General features: G+C 43.6%; 1 protein-coding gene and 1 long non-coding RNA gene across 3 annotated transcripts in view; one reads left to right on the forward strand and one right to left on the reverse strand.

Annotated features, from left to right (window-relative positions):
• The window catches only part of LOC148124756 (uncharacterized), an 801081-nt gene that overhangs the window by 620054 nt on the left and 158330 nt on the right, over positions 1-22697 (reverse strand). The gene's annotated exons all lie outside the window — the stretch shown is intronic.
• RLIM (ring finger protein, LIM domain interacting) lies at positions 1133-20739 on the forward strand. Of its 2 annotated transcripts, none has more exons than XM_026703113.2 (4): positions 1133-1411; positions 14629-14820; positions 16600-16683; positions 17466-20739. In XM_026703113.2, exons 1-4 carry the CDS (start codon positions 1234-1236, stop codon positions 19037-19039), a joined length of 2028 nt encoding a protein of 675 aa, XP_026558898.1. In that variant the 5' UTR covers positions 1133-1233; the 3' UTR covers positions 19040-20739. The 2 variants fall into 2 exon arrangements, with proteins under 2 accessions (XP_026558898.1, XP_026558899.1); XM_026703114.2 differs by lacking the exon at positions 1133-1411 and adding an exon at positions 2152-2316.

A 22697-nucleotide genomic window follows, 5' to 3' on the forward strand; every position in this document is an offset into this window, starting at 1 on the left:
CCAACTGAGCCTGACCACCCATTTCAGATTAAATTATAGTTGTAGGATCTACAACCACATTGGCTGTTATAATTAGGAAGACCAGCAGAGAGAAAGTGGTCAGGCTATATCCAGTTTCAAACTAGCTTGAACAAAGCACATGAAACCACAAGGCAAGGATTAAGAGATGGTCAACTTAATCTGGAAGTTAGAACTATAAATCACAGCATCCTTCTAACAGCACACAGAAAGCTAAAATACTAGAGCAATAGAAAAGATAAGAGGAGAGATGTGCAAAACAGTTTAAATTTAGAATGGTTCAGCCATTGGGGAAGATCAAAACCAGTTTGACATTTGAATTGGATGTTTTAAATATTTTGTATATTTCATGAATAAAACTTAAAGATCCTCTTTTCTGCTCACCTGATCTGAGACAACTTTTCTTCAATGAAAAAGTAATTCCTGTCTATGGCCATATTAGTACAGCAAATAAAACTTTTCTTCTCATGTCAATGGAGAGATTATTTCATTATCGCTCATGTAATTAGTATGACAAATATGCACCAGTCTTTTCCAGCTGGTGCCCTACAGATGACAAATGCTGGCAACAGATCAAACTTGGAGTGCCACAGAAAGTAGGTTTATGGCAACAGTGCTAACGTTGTGTATTAGAATTGATATAAATGTTGCTGTTTGATACACAAAACTATCCAAAAGATGGAAATTAGGCAAATTGGAAGGAAAAGAGCAGAACTTTGCAGCGTACTCTAAGACAGCTCTGTTGTGTTGTCCTGAATATCAACAGTGAAATGAAAAACTTGAGGCGACAATTACTGACCCATTGTGGAAAAAAGGCATGAAGGAGATTTCCTTTCCTTTTTTGCACCAATGGACTGATTAATCGATGCCGGGAGAAATGTGGGGTCCTTCCTAACAGATTCAGGGTGAGTATTTTTTGCAAGACTTTTGCTCAACCGGAGAGGAGTCCTTTGGGGAGGCCCATTCCCGACTTCCATTTTCCTTGTTTGTAGGGATTGCGGGCTTTGGCCAAGGCCTGCAGCCAGGCCCTGCTGTGGATGATGGGGCGCTTCCTGCGCTTGAACCTGACCCGCAAGTCCCAGGGAGAGAAAGGCAGGTCTGGCGACAGCTGAGCAAGAGGCGGGGCTGAACTTTCAATCAGGAGGCTGTGAGTTCGATCCTAGGTAGAGGCTAATGTTTGGAATTGTCTCCTGCTCCAGCAGGGGGTTGGATTAGATGACCTCCAAGGTCCCTGTTGATTCTTATGATTCTCTCCCAACGCGGCTAGGCCTCGAGGTCTCCATCTTGCCCAAAAAACATTTGGCTTCCGGACCCATCGTGCTGCACCCCGAGGAAATCAGTCTTGTCACGTGTTTCGGGCGGTGGAGGAAGAGGGATGCAGCCCATCTTCCAGGTAAGCAAGGCGAAAAGTGATGGGGGGGGCGTTAGAGTTGCCCCCCCCAAAAGGCACCTGGCTGGCTGGGACGGATAAGTGTTTTAGTCCCCACCCACCGCTATCGCTTGTAAAGTCTGGGCGGGGGGGACTCGATAAGGTTGCAGGTAGTTGGAAGCCCCCCGCCCCCGCAAAAAAATCCCTCCTCCCGTTTACAGAGGGCCTGGGCTGTGGATGATGGGTCTTGGAGTCCCGCGGGGCGGCGCTAACCGCAGGGAACCAAACGGCCTTTCCGAACTGAAGCGGCTTCTCTGGCCTCGGGGGGAGAGAGAGAGAGAGAGAGAGAGACCGAGACCCGCGGGCGCTTTTCTCCCCCTTGTGGAGAAGCCCCCTCAGTCAGGCCGCCCCAGAGACCACCTCCCCTCTGCTTGGCTCGTCTTCAAAATGGCGGCCCAGCGGCAGCCAGCGCATAGAGCCGCTCCCTCCCGGCGCTCCGGACTCTATGATTCCCCTCGCCTTTCCTTTCGGCTCTGCGCCATTCCAACCGCTCCCTTCGGCCGAGCAACGTGACGGGAGAAGGGATGGTGAGCCCAGGGAGCATGCGCGTGTTGCGGGGCGGGGCGAGGGAAGCCGGCCGCGTCACTTCCTCTATTGCGCGGGCCGCCGCCCGGCACCCGACCAATCACCGCGCCGCCTTGCGCTCCTTCCTCCCGCCGTGCTCCCTCCCCCCCTCCCGACTTACCCTCGCCGTTTCCGGCCCCGAGTTCCTTAGTAACAATGGAGCATAAAATGGCCGCTTGAGAGAGCGAAGCGGAGCCAGGAAGGGACGCAGCCGCCGCCGCCGAGCCAGCCAGGCCGAGGAGACGCGTCGGCGGGCGGGAGAAACGGGAAGACGGGACGCAACCACGACGCGGCCTCTGAAGGCGGTACGAGGGGGCGCGGCGGACGGACTCCGGGAGGGCGGCTAAGGAGAGGAGGAAGAGGAAGACGGGGCGGCGGCGCGCGAGAGGCCTGTGGGGGGGAGGAGAAGCGGGGGAGGCTCCCAGGTCGAGCGGCCCCAAGGTCCGAGCGGCCCCAAGGCCCGTCCTCCGCCGAGGGCCGCTGCTCTCCCTCGCGAAGCGGGAGCCTCTCCCGATTCCCCGGACTACAACTCCCATCGCCTCTCGCCGGCGGGGCCTCCGGGACCCGCGGGCAGTGCGGAGGGAGGCCCGCCCTTGGCCCCGCTTCGGGGGTGGGGGCGCTGCGGCGAGCGGCCTAAGTGGCCCGCGCGAGGCCCGGGCCTGGCTTGGCGTTACGACCCGGCCTCCCCAGGCCCTTCTCCGGGCGTCGCAACCCCCGCCTACATCGAGACACCCCCCCGCTTCTCCCGGTGACAGCTGGGTGGAAGGAGACCCCGGGGTGCAAAATCTCGGTCTCCTCCTCTCCCCCCGAGGTTCACTTCCGATGCGAGGGCAAGGCTTGCCTTCTGATGTGTCATGGCTGGCGGTTGAAAGTCACGGCGGCACCGGCAGGAAAATCCCGGGCGGCGGTGGCTCTTCCAGGAAAGCCTCTTTCGGTTGCCGAGGTTCAAGTGGGCTTCTCTCTCCTTTCCTTCCCGCTTTCCCTCCGGCCCGTTTTGGGGGGGGGCGGCAATAAATCCTTGGGCATGATTCAATCCGTGTGTCTCCATAGGGCGTGGTAGAGGCAGGAAGGGGGAAGCGGGGCCTCCTTTATTTTTTCTTCCTTCCTTCCTTCCTTTCCTGGGTCACCCCCCCCCAAATGGCCAGAGGCTATTGGGTTTTTTTGTTCCCTTGGCCTCTTTAAGCCTGGGGGATTTCAATTCCCAGAATTCCCCAGGCAGCTTTCCCCTTTTCTCAACCTTGGCTGGGGGATTCTGGGAGTTGAAGTCCACCAGCCTTAAAGTGGCCAAGGTTGGAGACCTTGAAGGTCTCAAGTGAGGAACACATGGCAGAAGATCATGCCTTAAAAAGGCAAGAAGGGCTTATCTGACATTGGCTCCAACCCACCTAATCAACGCATTGCTGATTCAGCAACCTCCAGATCCCGAGTAGCTCAGACTGGGACAAATCCTGGTTCTCCCCTGCTTTTCTAGGAAAGAGTCTTTACTTCCAGGAAACTAATGGTGGTATGTACACCATACACGTACATACAGAGGAACTACACATCACAATGACAACCCAGTTTAAAATTAGCCAGGATAAAGATCGCAAAGATACATATGTATGGGTGAATGTAAATCAAAATAGGAACCCTCACCCTTAGGCAAGCAAAGCTGGCTGGGGAATTCTGGGAGTTGAAGTCCCCCAGGCTTAAAGTGACCAAGATTGGAGACCCCTGATTTATAGGTTCCAGCGAATCATGTCAGGTTGTAAATTAGAAATAGCCTGTCCCAATTTTTAGAGACAACCATGACCTGGATGGCTGAGAATCTCCATAGACATTTAGCAATAGAAATACTGGTTTAAAATTTGAGTTTGTTTGGTCCAGAAAGGATAGTACTTGGGGCTGTCCTTGGTGCACCAGTGTGGTTTCATCGAATACCAGAAAGACACACTCATAGTGAGTTTATGGTTGTGATCAGGACCCATTCAGATATTTGTCACCCGTAACCAAACAGGAACCACCTAATTTTATTTCTTTGTGCCTTCCTCCTTTCGGGTTTCTGTAATTTGCTCAGTCCAACCACTTGTTAACAATACTATATGATGACAAGAATGTCAATTATACGGACTATGTGCAGGACTAGCTATCTTCAGAATGTAGGTAATTATATAGTAAATGTTGAGTTACTCCTAGTTTTGATGTAGAGAACTTTAAATGGGTTAAGTTACCAGCTGTGCTGAATTCTGCCAAAAGCTCTGGAGTGAGATTCAAGTACTTTAACATGAAAATAATTGGCATTTAAGTCAAATTACATTTGCTTTTAATTGATCAGCTAGACATCATTGTATGTGGTATTTAACTTTTTTTATAGGCAGAATTACCCCAAACAACTTAATTGAAATTTAAGAAGTACATAGAGAGGAACTACATTGCTAGTATCTATCAGTTTGTGTAACATCTGCTCTTTGACATGCAGGGTTCTACTTGTGAGATTAAACCGAACTGTTTCAGAGAAGGTGTTAAATTTGAAAGGGGAGGTGATAGAAATGAGACTTAAAAGGTACTGGGTTGGAGTTCCAGGCATAAGTAACGGGAAGTCAATAGACCAGTAAGGTCACCTCCTCATATAAAATAACCCAATGTTGTAGTCCTGGGGGAGTGAAAGCCATAACTGAGTGAGAAATACTTAAATAAGACTTTGTTTGAAAGGAAAGGCAAGCTTATTCTTTTTTGAAGATTTGGTGATGACTTGCTTTTGGATAATTACCAGGAGTATAGATGGTACATATTGGTACATAGTTAAATGTAATTACTGGTTGGCCATGGAAGTCAACAGTTTGTTATTCCTGTGCTTAATAACTGTTAAGCTTTATTTCTCTCTAGGGGTGTCAGGGCTACTAAGGATGCAGTCTGAATCCCTTCCAAGTTCAGGAAAACTTCACATGAAGAGTTTCAATGTTTTGGTAGACAAATTCGGCTGTCCTATTATTTTTCCAATCAATATGCCATTTTGAAAAAAAAAAAAAACCTAACCTCTGGTACTAAATATACCACAAATGCGTATAAAGTAATGAAAAAAAATAGAAAAATGATTTAAAGAATATTGATTCAACTCTTAATAGTTGATTACATAAAAATGCATTTAAATTCTGAAGTTCAACATTTGGAAAAATTTGTCAACTTAAAACTATTTTAACTAATTTGAAAATAAGAATTGTTGGGCCATCTGTAGCTCCATCTAGCTTGAATGGAAACTACGAGTATTCCAAGGGCACAGTTCTTAGTGCCTCTAGAGATTTCTCTTTTACTCATGCCTACTGCGGTTCTACTTTTAGTCAGAAATACAGTTTAGCCATCTAGTGTTTCTCTCTTGGCTTTTTTGCATTCTCCAGCCTTTGTTAAAAGATTAGAAACCCGTCCAATATTTCCACCTTTTCTCCACACACTCAGTTTTCCATAATTTTATACAATAAAGCTTGCATTCCAGATTCTATCCCTGATTAGTACTTACTATGTTAATTGATAATTGTTTGGCAATTATCAAATATTTGTATAAGATGAGTCATGCTTAAGGCAACAACTGGAGGAAAAAAGACTTCAGCAGGAAATGAATGTTTAGTCCAAGCTTTTAATTATATCTAAAGTTCAAACATTTTCTGGACTCAAAAATGATAATAAAGGAAGAGCATGAGAAAGAGAAGAGGGTTGAGGTGCAAGGTAACATAAGATGATGGTCGGCATTGCCTAACTAACACTTTCTTTACAGTAGTTGAAAGCTTGTGGTAAAATTGCCTAAAATGATAAGTAACATGATCTGAGAAGTGTGGCTTTGCTTTATTTTTTATTCTTCCCAGGTAACTAAAGTGATTAACTTTTGAAAAGTCTGAGAACTACAGTATATGTGGATGTTTACAGGACCTTCTGAAGGTTGGATCTGGTTCAGAATGATAATCTGTTCTAACATAATTTTTTGATGTTGATAAATTTTGTAAGCCTTGATATTCAGTTGGATCACTACTGTCCATCCTAGAAGTTTTTCATATGTGTAGAAAAACTAAAAACTACAAGAGGCAGAAATGCCCCGATTATTTCACAACAAGCTTCAAAAAGAATTTTGGAAGATGTGAAACATTTCTACTGACAGAGTGGTTTTATTTTTTTCAGGCGAGAGATTGGTGTACCACCAATCCTTAATATTTTGTACATGTTCACCCTGGTTGCGCTGAATTAGAGTTGGCTATACAGAATGTGGTCTGTGATCTTGAAAGAAAACTTTCTATCCATTTAAAATCCTGCTGTGACCTTAGTTTCAAAGAAGCTGCCAGGGCTGATTATTATGAGGCTGGGATGAAATTTTTTCACTTTTTGAAAGAATATCCTTGACCTGAAGACCAGTTGCAGGAATTGGGTGTCCAGGAAAGAAGGACTAGAGATGACACGATAGCAGTCTTCCAATATTTGAGGGGCTGCCACAAAGAAATGGGGGTCGCTCTATTCTCCAAAGCACGAGTGGGCAAGACAAGAAGCAATGGATGGGAACTACTCAAGGAGAGAAGCATCCTAGCATTAAGGAGAAATTTCCTAACGGAACAATCAATCAGTGGAACAGAAGTTGCCTTCAGAAGTGTTGACTCTTCCATCCCTGGAGGCTTTTAGGAAGAGATTGGACAGCCATTTGTCTGGAATGGTACAGGGTCTCCTGTTTGAGCAGTGGCTTGGACTAGAAGTCCTCCGAGGCCCCTTCCAACTCGGTCATTCTGTTATCTATAGTCTTATTTTTTTCCCCACCTCAAACAACAGTTTGTCTAGTGCATCCGTAAAACCTTTTGGCTGATAAGGCACCACCACGTGCTGTCCAGATAGGTTGGCCTTCAACTCCCACACAGTGTTAACTCCCTAAAGGCCTTTGTATCCCTGTTATTCTGACCTGTTTAATTGTTCTTCCATCAGTTCTCTGATATATAAAAAATAAAGAGCTCTTCATTTCTTCATGAGCCACTTTTTAGACTGGTTTATAACGAATGGGGCCCTGCAGACCTTGGGGAGATTAAATTTGACACGGTCATGCAATTTGCCTCATGCCATTTCAGTGGTAGGTCAGAACAGCTTTTCAGCACAGCATCTGGCCCAAAGCCCATCTGATTCAACATGCTGATTCTGGGTAAAGCAGCTCTGCTTTTTTTATTTTCTTTTTTCTTTCTTTTTTTTTTTGAGTCAAACATCCTTAAACAAGATAAATGGATTGGCAACTCTTTGCCAAGGACAAGTCAATCAATCACACTTTAAAACAAATTCCCTATCCTCTAATATTTCAAGAGAAATCATGCTGGGCAACTGTAAGCTTTCTCTTCCCCCACCCCTCATCATTTTAGCCATTGTCTATCCCAGAGGTCTCCAAACTTGGCAAGTTTAAAACTTGTGGACGTCAACTCCATAGCTGGCTGGAGAATTCTGGGAGTTGAAGTCCACAAGTCTTCAACTTGCCAACTTTGGGGACCCCCTGGTCTATCCACTGCAGGATGAAGGCCTCTACCGCTTGTTTCCAACCCAAACAGTCCTGAGCTTTCTTTTTGTCAGTTAGATCCGCAATAGCGGTACTTGCTGCTGATGTTCATCTTGTTTTAGGTCTCTTTCGTGGACACTTTATGAAGTGGGATCCATTCAATGACCGCCTTGATCCACCTGCCGTCCGTTCTTGCCGTGTGACCAGCCCATTTCCATTTCTATTCTTTGACTCCCTTGATGGCATCGTAGTATACCTCCGTTTGCTCTCTGATCCAAGTGCAGGTCTTTCTATTTTGTCTTGTGATGCCCAGCGTGTTTCTTTCCATGGCTCTTCGCGCCACTCGTAGCTTTTGAATCGATATGTAATTGGTATCTCTGTAGTAGGACTGGTAGTAATAATACTTTTTAATGCATCTATAATTTCTACAAGCAGTGCAGCATCAAACGACTAACTGCGGTCCAAGTTAAAACAAAATTAAATATGGAATTTTGGTAATCTGACCTGTGACATTGAATTACAGGTAGTTTTCAATTTACAACAGTTTGTTTAGTGACCGTCTGAAGTCACTAAACAACAGTGTTTAAAAAGTGACTTAGGATTGTTTTTCACCCTTATGACCGTTGCAGGAAAAACCCCACACATGCACAATCAAAACTCAGGTGCTTGGCAACTGGCTCATAGTTATGACGGTTGCAGTGAGGTCATGTCCCGGGCAACCTTCTGACAAGCCAAGACAGTGGGGAACATCCATGTTATTAACAGAGCTGCAGTGATTCACTTAACAACTGTGGCAGGAAAGGTCGTAAAATGAGGTAAAGCTCACTTAACAAATTCTTATTTAGCAACAGAAACGTTGGGCTCAATTGTGACCATAAGTTGAGGTCTGTCTGTGGTGAAAGTGGTCTTAGTCGGGGCCTCTCATTCCAAAGGCCAAATTGGTTCAGAGCAGGTGCGCCAGAGCTGCAGTTTGCTGCAAGGAGGCTCAGGCACTCTGATTTGACCCAGAATTACAAGTCATACCAAAGATATTGCTCTAATGTGGACCATTGAATCATAATACATTTTTTAAAAAATCTTCAGAGTCTTCAAAAATGAAAGAAAAAGTCTCAACTTGCTACATGTGGTGTTTAGTTTTGGAGAAGAGATTCATTGTCACTTTCTTTTTCAACATCGTTGGCCCCTTGAATTCCTTGTCTCCAACTAGCAATTAGGGTTTAAAGTGGCCTTCAGTGACCTCAGTGGCAGTAGTGTTTATTTTTATTGCCAAGGGGATTTTTATACGCCTTGCAACGTTAACAAAGAGAAGATGGAGTGCTTTTCTGCTCAGAAGTGACTCTTCAAAGATGTCTGAACATTTTTGATGTTTTGTCTGAAATCTTCCTATAAAAGTACTTTGGGGGAGAGATTGGAGGCCCCAAGTTTTTCCATGCCTGATCTTAATATTTGTGATAACTTCTGAAAATCCTATTGTAGTTGCATGTACAATATCCAGAAGATGACAATAAATTAACTTTCTTCACAATATTAGCTCTCTCCTGTGGGATATTTCAAATAATCTGGTTTTAGTTTTTGCTTATCCATTCGATTGAAAGCAAGAAACCCCTTCTGATATGGTTCCCTAGGCACTAATCATTAGCTCCATTTAATTTAAAAAACAGTTACAGTGGCTCTTCTGAAAGGCATTTTTCTGATTGTCTGCCAAGGACTATATTGAAAAACTCTTCATTCAGTTTTGCTGATAGAATTGAACATTACAATTTAATAAGTGGGTCCTGCATTCACTAAGCTACATTGCAATGCTATTATTGTGAGTTATGTTTATCTCAAGCTTGAAAAAGGCCTGTGATGTGTAGAGGCTTTCCTCCCTATTTTATGAGCTCTCTTTAAACCTAGTTCAATTACTAGATAATTGGATCCTGACTTTATAATGCAGTTTGCAGAGATTAGCTCCCTGCTTCGTATTTGTATCTTCAGCTATTCTCGGAGGTCTTTCAGATGTCTTCCCAAAGACAAGTTAGGTGGGTCGTCACAGGGAAGAAGACTGCTTAAGGAATGCTTCCCCCATAAGGATTCAAAATTAGCTCCTATACTAATTGTCTCCTCACACTTGGCCCAAAATTCCCTTTTCACCAAGCACTTAATAATGCCTGTGTTAAAGCAGAGAACAGCTTTTGTTTCTTCTTCTAGCTTTTCTTACCTAAGGATATGCCCTAAACCTGGAACAAAATATCCACCGCTTGAAAAGTCTGAACTGTTTTGAATGAGCTAGTTTAGGTAGGACATGGCTTGTGCGTTGCCCTTCCCTACCAATTACATGGCCTGTATGCCAGTCTGTGCATTCTCTTGTCTTCTCTTCTAGTTTCCTTGCTGTCACAGGTGGTCACAGCAGTATGGAACAAGCTGCAATATTCGTGCAATATATCCCACTCACTTGTCCTCACACCATCTTGTTTCCCCTCATCCACAGCTGCTACCACGGGGATCCATCCTTGCCAAGGAATCCTCCAGCCTGGAAACACCCCCTCCAAATTTTGGTTCAGATCTGGAACATGCACAAACTCTAACATGTGTATTTTAGTCCTGGCATAGACTGCCACTGACTCTCCTCTGCAGAGTACGGTTCAGTCATGGAAGACTTTCCTATCTCTTCTTCTGCTTATTATTTTAATGCCTTTAAGCACTTTTATAATCTGTTTAGAGTACTTGAGTTTTGGAGGAATTATTAATGCATAACGGACACTACCTAAACACTAAATGCACATGTGACACACAGGACGGACATGCAGACATTCCACATCAAATGAAGTCATGCTTTCGACGTCTGCCCAGGTCAGCGATGGGACCTATAAAAGTCATTTTTCTTTCTCTTTTCATCAGATTGGAGTAAACGTTTTAGAGTTCACAGGATAACAGATTTTGGGTTTATGACTCAGCTTTGGGAGTTCAGCTATTGGGAAAGATGAATTTGGAGATGGGAAAAAAATCCGTGGCTTTTAATTTTTTTGAATCCACTTTGTAAGTTTAAGATTTTAGCCTATTTTAATCCGCCTAATTCTAGGAATATATTAGTGTTCAAGAACCCAAGTTGCCTGTCTTCTCATCTTTTTTCTTTGGCATCGAAAACTTCCACAAATGGCTTCTGGAACATAGAACAGTCCAGCTTAAAACGACCTCCTCGGTCTACATTTTGTTTCCATACCTGGGTTTCCCAAGTCTGGATACACCCATTTAAATTCTGCTCTCCAATGTGTAGTACATTATTAAAAGAAGACATTAAAAACAATATATTGCTAGTGGCAAAAAACGTTGAGAGGTTAATGCTTCATTTCCAAGTACTGTTGTTGAAGCATGGCAAGTAATCTCATAAAAGTTAAAAGAGAATACTACAGTTTTTTTAGGTTTCAGATCTTTGCAATACAGACAGTACTCTTCATCATTCTGTCGAAGCTGCCTCTAAATCTGTTTTGTTCCTAAGTCCAAATGAGCATATGTATATGATGCACTGCAAATTAACCTGTAAATTATCTAACAATGAAATTCAATGAAGGGATAAGTAAGGTTTTACACTTTGAAAAGAAAAACTGAATATACTGGTACAGATTAGTTGAAACTTGGCTCAGTAGTGGTAACTGAGAGGGGGATCTTGGAGTCCAAGTGGACAATCACTTAAATGTGAATCAGCAGTGTGTGGCAGCAGCCGAAAAGCCAATGCAATTCTAGGTTACATTAACAGAGGGATAGAATCAAGATCACATGAAGTATTAGTACCATTTTATAAAGCCTTAGTAAAACCACACTTGGAATACTTGCATCCAATTTTGATGGGTCACAATATAAAAAGGATGTTGAGACTCTGGAAAGAGTGCAGAGCAGAGCAACAGGGATGATTAGGAGACTAGAGACTTAAACAGTTGCAGGAACTGGGATTGTCTAGTGAAAAGAAGGACTAGGGGGGACGTGATAGCAGCGTTCCAGTATTTGAGGGGCTGCCTCAAAGAAGAGGGAGGTCAATTTATTCTCCGAAGCATTTGAGGGCCAGACAAGAAGCATTGGATGGAAACTCATCAGGGAGAGAAGCAACCTAGAACTAAGGAGAAATTTCCTGACAGTGAGGAGAATTAACTGGTGGAAAGGCTTGCCTTCAAAAGTTGAAGGTGGTCCATCACGGGAGACTTTTAAGAAGAGATTAGACAACTATTTATCTGAAATGAGCAAGGGCTTAGACTAAAAGGTCTTCCAACTCTTTATTCTGTTAAACCTCCCAACTTGTGGACAGGTTTGTTCGTATTGGTAAAAGTGTAATTTGAAAATTTATATGTGGAATTACGTCTATTTGATTTTGATTCGAGTGCTGTATTTTTGCTTGCGTGTATTAGAACAGATAGTGTAACCTTCCATACATTTTAGTTTTTGATAACAGTACTTTGTGATGACTTTTCGTGTATGCTGTCGTCTCGTTTTTTGTTTTGTTTTTAAGACAGTAATTGACAATGAAGAATTTTTACTAAATCCCTAAGGCCTTCTTAAACATGAAGGATAGTAATCATTGGTTATCTGTAAGATCTTTCTCCAGATAATAAATAAGGAGTTTGTTTACTGACCGCGCAAAGTTACAACAGCACTGAAAAACAATAACATGACTTCTTCACACTTGGGACTATTGCAGTGTCCCCGTGGTCACATGATCAAAATTCAGCTGCTCGGCAACAGACCGACATCTATGGTGGTTGCATAAGATCCCTTTTGCTATCTTCTGTCCAGCAAAGTCAGTGGGGAAGTCAGATTCATCTAATAACTCGTTACTGACTTAAGAATTGCAGTGATTCATTTAACAACTGTGGCAAGGAAGGATGAAAAATGGGGCACTTGACAGAAATGTTGGGCTCAATTGCGATAAATTGAGGAGTATCTGTATTATCAGGCAGATAATCCATATTGGACATGCAATAACATGCTTTGGGCTGACAAGAATTGTGCCATAGTGGAACCTAAGTCTGATGGTTCCACTATGGCAACCTCAAATCACAAGTGTGGTTTGAGGTTGCCATAGCTCTGCCACTTCTAAATCCAACTTTCCCAGGACCTTTTTAGTAAAGTACCAAACGCAGAATATAGCTCAGCATAGCAGTGTCTGAGCTTAAGTGGATATCTACTCCTGAAAGCTCAGGAGACACAGTTGTGTTCCTGAGAAATGTAGTCTTGGGTTAGGCCAATGTTTCTCAACCATAGCAGCTTGAAGATGTGTGAACTTCAACTCCCAGAATTCCCTAGTCAGAGCTGCCTGGAGAATTATGGGAGTTGAAGTTCATACATTTTCAAACTGCCAAGGTTGAGAAACACTGGGTTAGTCTTAATTTAACCTGATGCTTAGCATCCTCTTCTTCACACTCAGTGGAAACAGTTATTTTACAAACTCTATAAGAAAACTAGTGTCAGCTTCAGCCAGTGTGATAACCTTAGTATTTGTCTCACCCACACTAAGATCTCCTTGCATGATTAAATGGAGTTAGTTTAGCCACAGAACTATTGCTGCCAAATTGCTCTTGACTTCATTTGACCTGTCTGCCTTTGACCCCAAATCATAGTTGAGATTATCTGCTCAAACAATTATTCATCACGTATTATTACTAGCCACCTCTTCGGATGTGTGAGGTTCAGTGCTTTAGAATGAAAACTTATCCGGCTGTGCATGGATGCTATATAGCGTGCAAGCTGGTGGCAGATGTCCATTTGGATTCTCTTCATTTGTGCAATGAGAGAAATATAAAACACATGTACTTTATCTGTAGTGGAATAGGTGGTGGTGGTGAGGTTAATGTTTGGGTTGAAATCTATTTACAGTAGATTGTTTTTCCTGAATGAGTGATAAAAGTAAGTGCACAATTTATGCTAAAGATAATATACGAGAAGATCTAGATAATTTAAGTCTCCAAGGGAGATGGACAACTAAAAAATATAAAATATAAATACTTCGTTGAATCAGGTGAAGCAGACATATCATCTTCCACCATATCGGATGATTGATCACCCATGAAGTCTGATGCTTTAAATCATGTTGCCACTAATGGCTTCTTGACAAGGCATGCCATGTTCTACTTTAAAAGAAGTGCTTTGCAGCTAATTCATAGCTTGGGATATAGAAGAGACAGCAGGATGATAGCTAAAAAGGTACCGTTGATGTTCCCAGAGTTTATTGCCTTTCCTCCTGCTGGTATTTTCATTGCAGTGGATTGTAGCTAGGTAGCACTAGCTTTCAGCTTCAGGCTTGAAGTACTTGCCCATCCTTGGGTGTATAGCATGCTGCATTTGTGTGTGTGTGTGTGTGTGTGTGTGTGTGTGTGTGTGTGTGTGTGTGCTTTTGCATGGTCTGGTGCAGGGGTGTCAAACTCGTGGGCCGGATGCATCACATGCTAGCCCTCCCCCTGCTCAGTTTAAGTGAAGGAGGAAAAAGCTCCAATACATCACGTGACGACTCGAGTTTGACACCCGATGTCTGGTGGGTTCTCTTGAATGCAGCACCACTGATTCTGGACTTAGATTTTGGAGGAGACAATTCCTCCTGGTGCTGTAAACATGTTGGCCTGTTCACAGAAGGATGTGATCTTACATTGGTGTCAGGGAGAAGCTTGCGCCCAGACCTGGGCCCCAGCTATACCCTGGTCTGTCACAGTGCCAGCTGGTGCCTCTATTCTGCCAGGCAGGCCCAGCCTGTTCTTAGAATCAGGCTGTCTAGTTGCAGAAACCTTCCTCCTCCCCCCACCCCCCTAGGAGGATTAGAAAATATTTTCAGCTTTTCCTGATTTTTGAAATGGCTACCCAGTTTTGGGCATTTTTACACTGTTTAAACAGACATTAAAACTTTACTGGTAACAGTTAACAAAGTAAAAAACAGAAGAGTCAAATAATACATCAATATTATAATGGGTAATCTACTTGTGGACAGGTGTGCTCTTTTGAACCACAATTTGATTCCAGCAGCCTGTATGACATTCTGTAGTTTTTCTGTGTTCCTGCAGAGTGGCAATATATGTGTACATTCTCAACTGAAGTTTAGCTATATGGAGTAAGGAGTTAAACACCCCCCTCCCCAAAATTAGCTGATCAATTTTTTTTTATTTTTACTTTTTAGAAATATTTTCTACTTTTATCAACATGGAAAGCTCAGAGGCTAATAATAAAGGAAATGTCAATCAGTCGGAAGCTCAGCGCCGGAGTCAGCTGGACCGGTTGGACCGAGAAGAAGCTTTCTATCACTTTGTAAATAACCTGAGTGAAGAAGACTACAGGCTGATGAGAGATAACAACTTACTAGGCACTCCTGGTACGCCGCTTTCTTAGGTTGCCATTCAGACAGTAAGAATCTTGCTGTTCTGCTATTAACGCCCAGCAGTCATTTCATTTCAGTGGCTCCTGATAGTTGTCATAGAATCATAGATCTGGAAGGGACCTTGAATCCTGGAGACCTGGCAAATGGCTCTCTAACCTTTTCTTGAAAACCTGAGTTCTGGATGACCCAGCTCTTTCATCAATTGTTCTCACTCAGGAAGCTTCTCCTAAGTTCCAGGTTGGGTCTCTATTTAATGAGCTTCTACGCATTGCTTCGTGCCCAGCCCTCAAGTGCTTTGGAGCATAAGGGCTTACACCCGTGTTTTGCATTAATTATGCTAATACATACAGGATCCCAGGTGCCTACAATATGGACTTCACAGAGATCTTAATCTCCGTAATAAATACAACTACAGAATACAGATCTCCATTCCTCTCTTAAAAACCACACAGGAAATCTTTTATTCTTTCCCACTATCAGAAGAAATTGCTGTAATTGTTTTACAATTGGTCACTACCCAACATTTGTTTGAATTGGGCAGAATAGAGATAGATAGATAGATAGATAGATAGATAGATAGATAGATAGATAGATAGATAGATAGATAGATAGACAGACAGACAGACAGACAGACAGACAGACAGACAGACATGTTATTCAGCTTTGTTCAGGTATTTTCCCACGTCATTATAGTTGTGCTTTTAAAGTTGTAGCGACGTTTCGGCAGAAAATACAACTAACTTTTAAAGCTACAACTTTAAAAGCACAACTATAATGACGTGGGAAAATACCTGAACAAAGCTGAATACCATACATATAAATACCCGCAAAAACTTAAGAAAAAAAATGCACACACACACACACACACACACACACAATCATCTTGAAGAAAAATTGCAGTATCAAAGCAAAGTTTATAGAATGATTATCTTGAAAGAAAATCCTGTAGCGATGCTAAGATGTTCGCTCTCTTAGTTAACAGATGAAGAATCTATTGATGGTCCAAATCTTTCCATGGTGACACATTTGGTAAAGACTTTGCTTGCTAATATAATAAATAAGCTACTTCCAGGAGCAATGGTATCTAGAATTTCTTACCCAATAAACTTACATTTGACATTCCCACATGTTATAATAGATAACGATACAGTGGGCATCAGTAGCAAGTACTGGTCAGCAATCTGATTTTGATCATGGGGATAGCTTTATATTTTATAATGTTAAAGCTGTATTTTGTTTATTGAGCAAAATGTTCCTCAGCAGCTGAACTAAGATCATTTCCTTTCTTTTTGCTATTTTGACCTCTGTAGATTTCATTCAATATTTTTCATGCTCTTTCATACAGATCTCCCTTAAAAAATCATTTTGTTTGTTTTATAAACTACTGTCCGTTCATTTTCTTGAAGATGAGCTTTGCAGTTGTAATTTCTTGCCCTTCTGTTCTTCATTGTACATGCAGTGCTAAGCAGAATGCTTTGCTCTGTTCTTTTCCCAGGCAGAAGTAGGCAAGCCAAATTTCTGCCTTCTAGAGTGCCTTCTCCCACTGTCTCTCTCTCTCCCATGTTCTTTTTATTTTCTCTTCTTCAGCCCTATATGGTAACTGTTCAGTGTAGGGGGGTCGGGAATATTGCCATATTGCCAAAATACAACCCCAATGTTAGAGAAAAATTAATAGTAATCTTGGTAAACCGATCTCTGCTTTGGTTCCCCTAGTGTTGGCTGCACATGAGTGTGAATGACTTTCTCAGGAACACCTGCCCATTGTTTCCTCAGGTGAAATTACGGAAGAAGAGCTGCTAAGAAGGCTGCAGCAAATTAAGGAAGGTCCACCCCAGCAGCACACTGAAGACAGCAGAGGTACGCACTGTTCTACTAACGTTTCTATGGTAGTAGTCAGATTGCGCACCAAACGACTTACAAAAGAAGCGATTTGAATTTAGCCCTCGTGCTCCTGGGGCTAGGTCCCGTTGGGCCCCTGGCTTCCATTGTGGTGCAGTTTCTAGAGCTTATATATTCATCTCCTTTGTTCCTGGCCTAAGAGAGGTGGTGAGCACTCTGACTGTGCTGTGAGCTTATTCAAAGCAGGCCTGCTTCACCCATGGTACCCGCACGTGCCTATCTGACATCTTGTCTGAACCAGCGTGGTTCAAATCTCTTTGGCCAAGTGTTCAGCCTTGATGTATTAATATTAGGATATAGTAGTTAGGATGAAACTAGATGCTAGGCTTATGCAATATTGCATGGATAAACTATTGCCTGGCCAATCATTGGGTTGCAACCCTCCCATAAAGGGAATGGAATTCACAGCAAGTATCACAGGGCATTATAGTATTTCCTGACCTTTATAAAACCGTCACCTTGACTGATTTGCTGAGGTGTTCAATACTGGACAAATAATTATTTGATGGCAAGTCTATTAATGGTGGTGAAACTAACCTATCCCACAGTCCTTGCTGTGATTAATTTAGGAAGATATGGTGAGTTAAGCATTTGTGGTGCCCAAAAGTTGGAAGAACAAATATTTGCACTGTGGCCAAGGGACCTTATTTATAAGACCATAACTTGTAAAAGGTTTGGGGAAAGTTTTTAGCTCAGAATCAGACCAGCCGCCTAACGCTAGCAGTTACTTTTATTTGCAGGTGCAGAGTCCGCAGAGGATGTGTCTAATGGTGACTCCATCATAGATTGGCTTAATTCGGTTCGGCAGACTGGAAATACGACACGAAGTGGGCAGAGAGGCAACCAGTCGTGGAGAGCAGTAAGCCGGACTAATCCAAACAGCGGGGATTTCAGATTTAGTTTGGAGATAAATGTCAACCGCAATAATGGGAACCCAAGTACTGAAGCGGAGGGCGAGCCACCCGTAGAAGCCCCCACTGGGGAGGATCTAGAAAACAGCCCGAGTGACACTGAGACTTCAAGGTCAGCCTCTCCCCCGGTTCTAAGGCAGAGCTCCTCTCCTCCCGTAGCCAGGCAGCCTGACTCAGACATGAGCTATCCTGAAGACCTGAGCGAAGACCTCTCTCTTCAGAGAGGCCAGAGGAGGTCAAGAAGCAGGAGTCCCGAACAACGGAGGACACGGGCAAGGACTGATAGAAGTAGATCCCCCCTTAATCCAGTGAGCGAACCTCCTCGCAGGATACATCACAATACGTCCTCTCAAACCCCTGATCTTCCCTTGGTCGCTGAGGCAGAAGGAAGTTCCAGAACCAGGCAGCACATGGTCATCCGTCAGCATGCAGCAGCCAGTGCCGAGGCGCCCACTGAAAATACGGTTCTCTTTTCCACCTCCGAGGCCAGGCCTGCCCCTCAGGCCGTGAGCTCTTCGGAAACGGGCGGCAGTGCGGAGCCCCCGGCCCCCGGGCAGAGGCCCCCCACCATCGTGCTGGACTTGCAAGTGAGACGGGTCCGTCCGGGAGAGTACAGGCAGAGAGATAGCATAGCCAACCGAACTCGGTCCAGGTCCCAGACCCCAAACAACACGGTCACTTACGAAAGCGAGCGAGGAGGTTTCAGGCGTACCTTTTCACGCTCGGAAAGGGCAGGTGTGAGAACTTATGTCAGCACCATTAGGATTCCTATCCGCAGGATCCTGAACACGGGCCTGAGCGAGACCACCTCGGTTGCCATTCAGACCATGTTAAGGCAAATCATGACTGGCTTTGGCGAGCTCAGTTACTTCATGTACAGCGATAGCGACGCCGATCCCGGGGGCTCGGCACCCGCCCCAAGCGTAGAGACGGTGGAGCCCCAGGCTGGAGGGGGCAGCGGGAACGGCCATGCCAGCCCCGAGGGTCCTGAGCCTGGGTCGGGAGAGGCCTATGAAGGTAGCCATGAAGGGGGTCCCACGGCCGGCCCGAGGCGGGAAGGGCAGAATGCCAGGGGCTCCGTTACTTTTGAAGAAAGCGGCTCCTTGCCATTCCTCAGCTTGGCCCAGTTTTTCCTGCTCAATGAAGAAGACGACGACCAGCCCAGAGGACTCACCAAAGAACAAATTGACAACCTCGCCATGAGGAATTTTGGCGAAAGCGATGCCCTGAAAACCTGTAGTGTTTGCATCACCGAGTACACCGAGGGGAATAAGCTTAGAAAACTCCCTTGCTCCCACGAGTATCACGTGCACTGCATAGATCGCTGGCTATCCGAAAATTCCACTTGCCCAATTTGCCGCCGAGCCGTCCTGGCCTCAGCTAACCGGGAGAGCGTTGTCTAAGGCACCGTGGTATCCTTTCGGCTGATTACATGGTGAGGGAGCGATGGGCAGGACGCTGCTTGCAACAGCCACTTTTTGTGTGGTGGTTATAAATACAAAACAAAGAATAGTGTGATTTCCTCTTACGAAATGGAATTTCTTTTTTCTTTAAAAAAAAAAAAGCAAAGCAAAGCAAAACCTTCTCAATTAGGGTTCCTAAAATAAGACCAGGTTTGTGTTGTCAATTAAAAAAAAAGGAAAGAGATATATTTGCCCAAAGACAATTGGTTGTTGTATAGTTTCAGTTTTTCAACACCAATCAAGTTCTCGGTCCCTCCTGACCCCTCCAGTGTGTGTTGAATGCTGGAGGCCTCAACTAACTGGAGTCATTTAGCCGTATACAGCCTGTGCTTCACTGTGGATTAAAGCGAAACGACTCCGCTCCCCTGGCAGAACAGTAAAATTAATCTCCCACGTCTGATTTTAGCTCCTTTCTTGTATAGGGTATTGAATATGGTCATGTAAATAACACTAACCTCAGTCCCTCTCTCCCACTGTACAGCTGTCTTAAAAGTCCAACACTATGGCACGCCATAGGATGACCTGATAGTTTAACTGGGATATTTATCTTGCTGTGGAAATAATTAATTGCTTATGCTTGTTTAAATAAACACTTTTGTTTTAAAAACAGTAAAATCTTTTTGTACAGGTCAGTGACTTTTCCACTGCGCTTTTGTGCAAACATGTTCAGAATTTAACCCTCCACTGTGTTTAGCCACAAGAGCACATGGTGCGGTCCTCCACCTTGGGGCAAACCTCATGGCAAAGAGCCCAGCTTTCATCAGTATTTCATTATTATTATTATTATTATTATTATTATTATTATTAGAAAGTAAACATTGGGAATTAAGATAACTGAGACGAGTGAGACCTCTGCGGCCTCTGAGGCATGAGATGCCTGCGTAGCTTGGAGGCAGAGCTCTTTCTGGGAAGGTGAAAGATGGCACGTTTGCTGCTGCAACAGCGGCTTCCCTCACCTGAGCTTTCCCAGTACAAATTTTCACAACGAACACATTATGTGTAAAGTCAGTTGGCCAGGTTGTGTGGCAGCTTGCATTTGCACAGCATACTCGAGCAAAATGTGATTGCTGGCTGCTTCATGGCTCTGTGTGTTGGGCAAATTCAAATCGGTGTGGTTAGCTGAGGACTCCGTACATTGTTAAGCAATGTAAATTGAATCGAATGGGATACCCATGGTTCAGTTGGCCAGTGCAAGTTGCTGGGCCTTCTGTGGTCCCGGCTTTGCAAAGGTAGCTGGTTGCGTTGCTTTGGCACTGTGAAATCTACTTCATTATCCATCTTCCTCTGAACACAGCAGGTACTTTCTTTGTGCACCATATTTCTAACCACTGTGCATCAGGCATTTGTGGCTTTCAGCAAAACTTCTTTCTAGTGACTTGTATAGTTTTCATTGGGATGTTTAAAAAGTTGTTATCTCTGAAAGTTTAATTCCTTGCTTGGAAGTGGAAGAGAAGCTCTTTGAATAAAACCTATTGGGGGGTTTTCCCCCCCTCACAAGCAAATGGTTCATCAAATTAAATCTTACAAATTCATCAATTAGTCTTAAAGCAACTGCTTGGAAACACATCAGATTGTTTCTTCTATGCTGTATATATCCTAGGAATAATTTTTATTGAGTAAATAAATTGTGCTTTTGCTTATAGATTTTGCAACCGTTTTTATCTTCCATTAATGATATATGAAGAGATGATTTTTCATCGGATATTTTAAAAAAATACACGACGCACTTTTCTGCTGTGCCTAGTTAAGAATTGCAGCACGTTTTCTCCCCCTCCTATTGCCTCAAAAAAATTTGGATTGTAATTAACATCAGTGTTGTTTCTGCTTCTCAAATGAATATCTTACAAAGCATTTTAAGTATTGTTTTTTTTAATTAAACGTGCAATTAAATAATTGCAAACCCATTGGGACATTTAATTTTAAACTTTGACAGTAATAACTGGAAGTAAACCTGTAGGACATTGAGAAATGTGATCTATTTATTTCAAAACTTGCACTGAACACGGGATCTCTGCTGTTGCTTTAGTTACACCCTAATTGGATTCTTGAAGATTCAGTGAAGGTCATGATTTGGTTCCCTTTTTTTCTTGGCATAAAGATGAGCCAATTTTTGCTCCTTGTTTGCGTGAGATGGCAACAATCGCCTCAGATTATTCAAAGGCTGTAAATTTGATTTCTGCATCCCCTGTTCCCAACGGGAAAAGGATCATACTAGGAAAGCTTTCCATAGTTTCGACTTTTGTTCTTTCTGGCTCCATTCTAATAAAAGTAGACATGGAAGTTCAGGCTGATTTTAGGAACTCTGAAGAAGAGAATATTGGTAGCTTGGGTTGAACGTTAGAGTCCTTGGTGTTCTCTGAGCTGGGTGGTTTTCCTGCAGACATTTCATGACCCAACTAGTAACATTATCGATGCTAGAAGGGAGTGGGGTTTGCACTCTGTTTATGTACACGTGAGTATGAACAATTACAACTAGATACCATTGTATATAAACAGAGACCAAACTCCACTTCTTTCTAGCACTGATGGTGATTAGGAACTTGGCCTGCATCAGTGTAATTCTCTTGGTTTTGGTTGCCTTACCATTTTCTTAAAAGCTCTGTTGTACAGACGAGGTCTCTTCTCACACTGAAAAGCCCAAACATTGGTATTATCCTTTTCTGCTGGTCTTTGTAGCAACCTATCCAGTGACCTGTTTGACCATTTTCCAATAGGGCAGCCCCTGAAATGGGTTGGGACTGCAACTCCCAGAATTCCCAGCAACAGTCCCAATCCTGCGGAACACCTCCCGGGAGAGGCTGCCTTGGGGCCACAAAGGTCTTTATCAAAATTCTTACAACACATTAAGCAATGGTTAAAGTAACGGGCTGTGTTTGCATACAGGGGTCTCCAAACCGTGCAACTTTTAAGACTTGTGGGTTTCAATTCCCAGAATTTTTCAATCAGCCATGTTGGTCTAAATGGTGTTTGACAAACCACAGGGGGTGGATGTGCAGAGCCCGCAAAATGAAAACTCAAAACATGCGCTCTTTGTGACGTCTGGGTTCATCAGACTCCGTTTTCACAATTCAAAGTCCTGGGTAAGTCACCTTTAACAACTTTACGGAAACCCACGGTGGTGGTGGGATGGTCACTAACTCCTAGGATGTTTTTCTAACGACTTGATGTAATGTACAGTCCTCAGGATTCCAAAGGTGTTCTCTACCAAGCCTCAAACAGGTCTCTAAGGCCAGCTGAAATCAAAGGGGGGGGACACTTTTGCCACAACCCCAGGGAGCAAAAGAAAAGAAGACGCCCAAGGCTTTTGACTTTTCCTCCCTCTGGTATTTTTATAAGAGTGGCAGCTTTCCATGGATTTGGTGAAAGCTCCTGAACAGGTTTATCGTTAAAAATGGGACCCTCACTCCCTTTTGGGGGTGGGTGGGTGAATTCTTAGAAGCCACCTTGCAGAAAAAGTCTGTCCACAAAATCCTCAGGAGTTTTCCGTGTCCTGACGAAGAGCATAATTCTGCTAGTGCTGTAGATTATTGGGTTCTTACGATCTTTAAGGACATTTGCAGATAAGGACTTCACTGTATATATTCTGTCTGTTGTGAAA

The sequence above is a fragment of the Pseudonaja textilis genome, chromosome 12, assembly GCF_049901715.1.
Source record: "Pseudonaja textilis isolate UNSWEBS1 chromosome 12, rPseTex1.2, whole genome shotgun sequence".
NCBI lineage: Eukaryota > Metazoa > Chordata > Lepidosauria > Squamata > Elapidae > Pseudonaja > Pseudonaja textilis.